Source organism: Podarcis liolepis (genome assembly GCF_965112155.1).
Source record: "Podarcis liolepis genome assembly, chromosome: 13".
NCBI classification, from domain to species: domain Eukaryota; kingdom Metazoa; phylum Chordata; class Lepidosauria; order Squamata; family Lacertidae; genus Podarcis; species Podarcis liolepis.
Window position 1 is genome coordinate 44,855,281 of NC_139573.1, and position 8,883 is coordinate 44,864,163.

The 8,883-nt window shown below is 44.4% G+C and overlaps 1 protein-coding gene across 2 annotated transcripts; it reads right to left on the reverse strand.

Annotated features, from left to right (window-relative positions):
* Window positions 1-795: 795 nt before the first annotated feature.
* POMK (protein O-mannose kinase) lies at window positions 796-7,680 on the reverse strand. 2 transcript variants are annotated; one of them, XM_083470179.1, is made up of 3 exons: window positions 7,582-7,680; window positions 4,212-4,519; window positions 796-2,300 (listed from the first exon to the last, which is right to left on the reverse strand). In XM_083470179.1, exons 2-3 carry the CDS (start codon window positions 4,491-4,493, stop codon window positions 1,530-1,532), a joined length of 1,053 nt encoding a protein of 350 aa, XP_083326305.1. In that variant the 5' UTR covers window positions 4,494-4,519; window positions 7,582-7,680; the 3' UTR covers window positions 796-1,529. The 2 variants fall into 2 exon arrangements, with proteins under 2 accessions (XP_083326305.1, XP_083326304.1); XM_083470178.1 differs by having other exon boundaries at window positions 7,577-7,678.
* Between the last annotated feature and the right edge of the window lie 1,203 nt (window positions 7,681-8,883).

Genomic DNA, 8,883 nt, shown 5'->3' on the forward strand with positions numbered 1-8,883 from the left:
TGTATTGATAACAAGAAACTGTAGAAGCTGTACTCAGGACCACCTTAATGTTAGGTTGGATGGTGTAATGTGTATGGGGTTGCTCGTGCGTAAGTTGCCACCTCTCCAGGCTTTGTTGTCTTGCTAAACCTTTCAGTCTGGGCAGCCCTTCACTTTGTGGCTGCCTCAGTCGCTAGCAGAATCCGTCAGTGGGCGTTTCTTAAATTTTTTCCAACATAAAAGTTGTTTGACACCCAGTCTCCTCCTACTCTCTCTGCGCGGAAGTCTTCTGCGCAGGGTGGGCGTGGGTAGCGGAGGACCCGTGCTCTCCCCGCTGGTGTCCGGTGAAGAGTCCTGGAGCCCTCTCGCCGATTCCCCCATCAGCCCCTCTATATCCCTGGTGTTGCGCTGATTTGCTTTCCCACCTGCGGAGCTGCTTCTCTCCCTGCTGGGCCCTTCGCCAGCATCATTTGAGAGCCTTCCCTGCCTCTGCTCTGATGTCAGTTCCCTGACAGATGGAATTAGGTTCCAAGGAGCAATTTTGTTATGGTGGAGGAGATGGGGGTAAATAGGAGTTGAGAAATGCTGAAAGGGAGGGGAGAAGAAAAGCAAAGTAGGCAATAATTTGAAGAGAACAAGAACTGTTGGAAAACGCTCTGGGGTGCCCCTGCAACCCCCGAACTCCGAGCGTCCTCCGGTATGCGCAGCTCTGGAAACGGCATTTCCCTTCTTCTCCAGCGCGCTTCAGCGACATATATCAAATGATATATGCACACTAATCTTCTAGCGTAACACAGCAAGAAGTGTGAGAGATCGTAGAGCTAATCTATGTATTTATTTACACATTATGTACAGACAAAGGAGTCATGGCAACCTCTCTCTCCAGCTCCGAGAGAAGAACAGGAACAAGTAAAAGCAAAAGTACAGTACAACAGGACATACAGCGGAAGAGATAAGACGTGTCTTCCGTTCCCACACTCTTCCCAGACAGGCATGTGATTTACACAAATCTCATCTGGAGCCTCAGAGGCGTGAAATACTAACACTTCTATTACATCTCCTATCATATACAGTGGTACCTCGGGTTAAGTACTTAATTCGTTCCGGAGGTCCGTTCTTAACCTGAAACTGTTCTTAACCTGAAGCACCACTTCAACTAATGGGGCCTCCTGCCGCCGCCGGAGCACGATTTCTGTTCTCATCCTGAAGCAAAGTTCTTAACCTGAGGTACTATTTCTGGGTTAACAGAGTCTGTAAGCTGAAGCGTATGTAACCCGAGGTACCACTGTAGCTACATCTATCCTGTCTATGCCAACTTGATTTAGGAAGAAATACTCATTCAGAAATTTACCACACATAACACATACTATTCCCCCCCCCCAATTTTCTCAACAATTTGTCACAGAAGGTGCAATTGGGAGTCATTTTTAAGAAACCATTTTAGAGTTTTTCTAATTATCCTTATGTTTCCATGTACTTCTCAGATCGGGAAGAGTCAAATGTGCTAAATATGTACTAAGGCATGTCCATGAGGTTTGTGTGTGTGTGTTTTATAACATGTCCCTTGTCCCTGGCATAGCTGTTTCTCTCACAAGCGACGCTAGCACTTTCTTGTATGTGTCCAAAACAGTCTGAGCAGAAGGTCTTTCAGCTGGGCTCCTTTTGCAGGCCCCGTGGATGTCAAAGAGGTGGAACCTGACCAGATCACTCCCATCGACATCCCCCAAGATAAAATTGGAAACATCGGGGATTTTCCATATATCTGTCGTTTCATCATAAGGAGGCATGAGGCTGTCTTCAAAGGCCATTTCATTTCCCCCAGGCCAAAGCTGTTCTGGAGCAACAAAGTCACCCTGAAGTTCCCGATGGCCACATTTGATCAGTTTGCCAGCATTCTTGTCTACAAGAGGCAAGGCATCCAAGTCATTCACAATAACATGGAAGCTGCTCGTCAGCAAGTACTGAGAAAGAACTTTATCCAAGTCGCTGGAGTCACACATCACAAGGGTGCCCAGGGGACTGTTGTGCAAGTAATGGAGGATGCTCACGTAATCAATGGCAAGCAGGAGCCTGATGTGCCATGTGTTGAAGCTCTTGTACTTTGGAAGGTTCAATACCCCGTTCAGATTCTTCAGAGAGCCAAATGGGTGGTACTCCGTAAGAACGGTGAATTCCTCCTCACAATATCCAATCAGCTTGACCACATGTCTGCTTTGTAGAGATTTCAGCATCTGTAAGCCATGAATGAAGTCCTCTTGAAGTTCCGGCACAGTTAGCTGGGAAAGGGCGACTTTGTTTTCCTTCCACTCAGAAAGGAAGACCTAGAACAAGGAGAACAATGTTCAAACTTTGAGATCCAAACTCTGAAATGCAGTTTGTAAAAGCCAAGCTGTTTTTCAATATGGGGGACAACAGTTTAGTCAAACGCAAATCCAAACCTATGTGTTAAACACACACACACCAAAAAAAACATGAATAGATACAAGGTCTATGCCACAACAAAGCAAGTTATGTCACAGCAAATATCTGAAAATTGGTAAGGTTTACAAATCCCAGAGTGTCTGGAAATAGAGAGGTGAATATGTACAGTCACTCAAACGTAACTTTGAGCATTCACTTGGTGTTGTGCTCCTGCAACATGAGGAAACACAGTGGTACCTTGGTTTGATACGTCTTACAAACACGTCAAGCCCAGAAGGACGTGTCCCAGTTTGCAACCTTTTTTGGATTACAACCCATTATTTTGGATTACGAACAAAAAAATTTGGAGGCGCCATTGGCGAAAGCGCGCCTTGGGTTACAAGCTGTTTTGGTTTACAAACGGACCTCCGGAACAGATTATGGTTGTAAACCAAGGTACCACTGGTATTTCTAGACGTAGATTTAGCTGGGATTGTCAGCATCCACATATAAACAAGGACAAATTTAAGATTCACTGAAACATACATCAAAGCCACTCACATCCATCACCTTCCTTCCCTCAGTTGTTCATGGTAAGTTTCCATTTTACAACCCTCGTTACAGCTCTGAGTTAATTCAGTCAGGTGTCAAATTCAGGCAAGCGCAATATTTGACCAGTTATGTCAAGTGTCCATTGCCCAAAGCTTGTCTTTCTTCAGAATCCACTGCAAGCAAGCAAGCGTCTCCTCTGGCCTCGTTCGGGAGATTTTGCTTGACATCTGAGGTGGCCCAGATCACGGGTAGAACGAACATACGGCACCCTCAGTTTAGAGGCTTGTCAACTATACCCCCACTAGGTGTGTCCATGGAGAAGAGGAGACCTCTTAAATCCTTTAAGTCCTCCCTCCCTTGTTACTCTCTTTTGCTATAGGATTCGGGTTCCATTCAGGCAAGCCTAAACAACCCTGCTCTTTTCCCTTGCTACTTCCAGTTCACAGAGGAATTGTCTCCTTTTTATGCCTTCCCCACCTATCCAGTCCTTTCTCCCTTTGGACCCTCCTTTCCCTGTTTTTCTGCTCTTCTTCTCTGTCCACCTTTCCTTCTCCGCCTCCTGGCATTGCTCATGACGTCAGCTGCAGTTTATATGCAGCAACGTGAACACCTTGCTCTTTCCCTACTTCTCAGCTGAGATGTAAGGTAAAGGTAAAGGGACCCCTGACCATTAGGTCCAGTCGTGGCCGACTCTGGGGTTGCAGCGCTCATCTCGCTTTATTGGCCGAGGGAGCCGGCATACAGCTTCCAGGTCATGTGGCCAGCATGACTAAGCCGCTTTGGGCAAACCAGAGCAGCGCACAGGAATGCCGTTTACCTTACCGCCGGAGCGATACCTATTTATCTACTTGCACTTTGATGTGCTTTCGAACTGCTAGGATGGCAGGAGCAGGGACAGAGCAACAGGAGCTCACCCTGTCGCGAGGATTTGAACCGCCGACCTTCTGATCGGCAAGTCCTAGGCTCTGTGGTTTAACCCACAGCGCCACCCGTGTCCCCAGCTGAGATGTAGTGTGCCTCTAAGCTACTTCCTGGCTGGCATGTGAGCTCTGAGCAGGTGCCTCCTCTTCAGGAGCTTGCAGCCGGCCAGAACCAGTCCGCTTGCCCCCACGGCTGGAGCCTGACAATCCTATCAGCCTTTCTCCCAGCTGACAATGTCATTTAGAACTTTTTCTGAAGCGTATGTCAAGGCACTCCCCCTCTGGTACAAAAAAATGTGAATGGCAAATTGACAGAGCAACATTTTTTATTATATTCAAGATTCATTATGACAAACCAACCCTTTTCACAGCTCCTTCACCAATGTGTTTCAGTTTGCGGACTTCTCTTTTCAGCGCTTCACAAGACAACCATGGCGAACAGTTCTTCACTGCTCCTAATCTGAAGTAACCATGCTGACAAGAGTCGTGTTCAACGTCGGCCTGTCCATAGGAAGGATATACGTAGCTGAAATATTGGTAGAGTAGCAAGTTCACAAGCAGCACAGCCAAAATCAGATACAAGACGGGAGGGATCAGTTTTTGCGTAAGATCAGCTTTCGTATCATACGATTTTTTCTCCATGTTGTAACAGTCATCTTTCAGATTTTCTGCAAGACATTAGAGTTATAATTGTTACTTTAATTTAGCAATTCTGGGGGAGGGGCAGCTGAGATACACTTCCTTTTGGGGGGGGGGCGAGATTCCAACACAGTCAATCTCTCCTAACTTTACATAGCAATACTATAAACAGGCATTAAACATGAACCATGCTACTAGCAGATTCATAGCTCTGCTAACCATTGTGATGGTTTCCTACCATAGATTGAGATCCAGCAAACAGCTTTACAGACATGGAAAGAGAAAGCATGCAATGGCCAATATGATGTGGATATAGGAAAGAAGTCTAGTCTTTTCAGGGATTACCATTAGGACCAATAAGTGTTTGGACCAAAAATACTGGTGATTTAAGAATCACTTGTTTTCACAAAAGCACTTGGTAATAAGACAATTTTGTGGGCCCCTGATGAAAACCAGTTACTCATCATGGGTAAATGTAAAGGGACCCCTGACCATTAGGTCCAGTCATGACTGATTCTGGGGTTGCAGTGCTCATCTCGCTTTATTGGCCGAGGGAGCCAGCGTACAGCTGGTCATGTGGCCAGCATGACTAAACCACTTCTGGCGAACCAGAGGAGCGCACAGAAACACCTTTACCTTCCCACGGGAGCGGTACCTATTTATCTACTTGCACTTTGACGTGCTTTTGAACTGCTGGGTTGGCAGGAGCAGGGACCGAGCAACAGGAGCTCACCCCGTCGCGGGGATTTGAACCGCCAACCTCTGATCGGCAAGCCCTAGGCTCTGTGGTTTAACCCACAGCACCACCTGCGTCCCACTCATCATGGGTACCATCCATTAATTTCAGTGGGAGATCTCTATGAGGCAATCATATACCTGTAGGAATATGGAAGATCAATGGAATTCAACAGGCATTATTTCTAGTAAGTTTATAGAGAACTGCAGCCTTAAGCATGTAACTAACTCTCCCTCTGAAAATAAAGAGACTTAGAATGTTTTTTTAATTGGTATACAGCAATTGTAGAGGAAATATAATAATAATAATAATAATAATAATAATAATAATAATAATAATAATAATAACAACAACAACAACAACAACAACAACAACAACAATAATAATAATTTATTTATACCACAACAACAACAACAACAACAACAACAACAATAATAATAATAATTTATTTATACCCCGCCCATCCAGCAGGGCTTCCCCAGCCACTCTGGGCGGCTTCCAACCAAATATTAAAATACAGTAACTATAGGTGGAATGCAAAACATCTATAAAATGAAAATAGTATCTTATTAATTTTTTATAACACCCTTCATCCAAAATTCATAGGGCAGTTCACAACTTAAAAATACAAAATGATAACCCAAAATACATAATAAAAACAAAAATAAACAAATAATTCTCATCCCACAAACACATTTAAAATTATATAGAAGTAACATCAGCCAACGGCCTGGTTAAAGAGAAACATTTTTACCTGGCGCCTAAAGATATGCAGTGGCGTAGTGTGGGGGGTGCAGGGGGGGCGGGCCGCACCGGGCGCAACATCTGGGGGTTAGGGTTAGGGGGTGCAAATCCACGGGTTAGGGGGCGCAAATCCACGGGTTAGGGGGCACAAATTACTTGCCTTGCCCCGGGTGCTGACAACCCACGCTACGCCACTGAATATATGTAATGAAGGCGCCAAGCAAGCCTCCCTGGGGAGAGCATTCCACAAATGGGAAGCCTGTTCTCATGTTACTAGACTCAGGACCTCTTGTGGAGGTGGTACACGAAGAAGGACCCCAGATTATGATCACAGGGTCTGGGTTGGTTCATACAGAACTAAATTCCTCAGTTATGTTGAAAACATTGTACTTTTTACTAACCAAGTCCCCCCAAAGATCTCTCTCACACACATAACAATAAACACACACAAAAATTTTGCAATTAAAATGGGTGTATGGTTTTTCTTTATAGCTTTTACTTTAATCAACTTTAAAAAAATCTAATGCAGTATCTCATATTTAAACACAAGTAATGTATCATGCGTGATAATCAATTTAATACAGAATAACTACTAAATAAGAAAGTATTTATAATATAATTTTAAAAACGAATATTAAAAAATTCCACAATACTCTTCTGATAAATTTCCTTTTTCCAAATCAAACTGTTTTGCTTTCTCCTTATTCTTCACTTATGTGTAATTCTTGACACTGAAATATTATTGATACTGAAATAACAAAACTAAAGGAGGCATAAATTAACTCCCACAATTCTATCTTATGCTTTGTAATATTAGAAATAGCCTTGCACCTCAAAATGTGCAAGCAAGTGTGTAAATCCTGAATTTATCCCAGAAGCCTAATAATTTGCCTGAGTGTTCTAGCTATATTTTCAGCCATGTAGCATAGCAAAAAGTCACAGTCTTAAACTACCGGAAACAGTAAAACACAAGGAATGTATTTTCAGATTTTCTAGTTCAGTGTTTTAACAAGCTTTTGGGAAATGACATTTTGAATGAAAGAGCTGGTGCCATATTAGGCTTTTTTGTCATTATCTGTATGCTTTTATATATAATTTTTATTCTACCAGTGTTTAATTGTTTTTAATTATTTTCCCCACTCTGTTTTTAACTGTTCTTATTTTTATCCGTTAGGGGGAAAGGTGGGGTATAAATAAATGTATAACAACAACTGAACATTTGTTTGAAGTATTGCAGGCTTTTTCATTCATGTCTTGATTACAGGAAGCCCGTCTTCTCGTAGATCGATTAGCAGGCATAGGCAAACCCCGGCCCTCCAGATGTTTGACACTACAATTCCCATCATCCCTAGCTAACAGGACCAGTGGTCAGGGATGATGGGAATTGTAGTCCCAAACATCTGGAGGGCCGGAATTTGCCTATGCCTGGGATAAGGTTAAAATTTGGATACTTCCAAACAAAGAGGAAGCAGCAGATCCAGCCAGGAGAAAAAGACTGAAAATCGTTTCAAGATCTCAGCATCACCTCGCAATAATTTCTGCTATCCAGCAGCAACCTCGGTTGCGCCTAACTCTGCAGCTTGCTGCTCAAAGAAACGAGGCTTACCTTACCCTGGGCTATTGTGCATCACTCTCATCAGCTGGCAGCCGCCATGACAGTGCCAACGCCACCTGACACGAGTCACGTGACACCTTCCCTGTTTTGCACATAGAGATAAGAGGGTAGAGTTGAATTTGGGATCGTCATTTCACAGCCTCGGGAAGGGGCAAAGCTAAACAGATTTGAGTTGAATGGGGAAGAAATCGTGCTTGCATTTAACAATTGCTACTGGTGCTAGGGGAACAGTGAGGGAAATAACCAGGTTTACATTGGCTGCAACATGAGGTGTGCTTTGAATTAAGTGTCTTTTGCTTGATTTCTGGGGTAAGCTCCTGTTGCTCGGTCCCTGCTCCTGTCAACCTAGCAGTTTTAAAGCACGTTAAAGTGCAAGTAGATAAATAGGTACCGCTCCGGCGGGAAGGTAAACGGCATTTCCGTGTGCTGCTCTGGTTTTGCCAGAAGCGCCTCAGTCATGCTGGCCACAAGACCCGGGAAAACTGTCTGCGGACAAACGTCGGCTCCCTCGGCCAGTAAAGCGAGATGAGCGCTGCACCCCCAGAGTCGTTCACAACTGGACTTAACTGTCAGGCGTCCTTTACCTTTTTAAACATGTGAGCAATGAAGTGAAATGGATTCACTTGACATTCAACTGTGTTTTGTTTTATTGATAGTTTTCTGCAGGCTGCATAGTATTAAGGTAAAGGGACCCCTGACCATTAGGTCCAGTCGTGACCGACTCTGGGGTTGCGGCGCTCATCTTGCTTTATTGGCTGAGGGAGCCGGTGTACAGCTTCCGGGTCATGTGGCCAGCATGACTAAGCCGCTTCTGGCGAACCAGAGCAGTGCATGGAAACACCATTTACCTTCCCGCCGGAGCAGTACCTATTTATCTACTTGCACTGGCATGCTTTCGAACTGCTAGGTTGGCAGGAGCAGGGACCGAGCAATGGGAGCTCACCCCGTCGTGGGGATTCAAACCCCCGACCTTCTGATTAGCAAGCCCTAGGCTCTGTGGTTTAGACCACAGCACCACCCACATCAGTAGAAATGTGTATCTGCAGCCCTTGATTTTGCCAATAAAGATCAAATCAGTGCACTTCCAGATACTAGCTTATTGAGAAATTGTTTCTGCTCATGCAAGTTCTTTGCAGGACTCACACGACACCATTGAAATGCTTGTTCATACTTTTATAAATCTGCAGTCTCTGCTGCTGTGGAATCTCTTTGGCGCATTTCTTTATTTGACAGGCAGTTTGTCATGTGTGGCGACATTCTGATAGATGTAGCTTCTTCCAGACTTCTACTTCAGTTTG

Coding starts and splice junctions, on each gene's coding strand:
- POMK (XM_083470179.1), bottom strand. CDS start 4,493: ATGGAGAAAAAATCGTATGATACGAAAGCTGATCTTACGCAAAAACTG. Junction 2,301..4,211: donor GTGAAGGAGCTGTGAAAAGG/GTTGGTTTGTCA, acceptor TCCTTGTTCTAG/GTCTTCCTTTCTGAGTGGAA.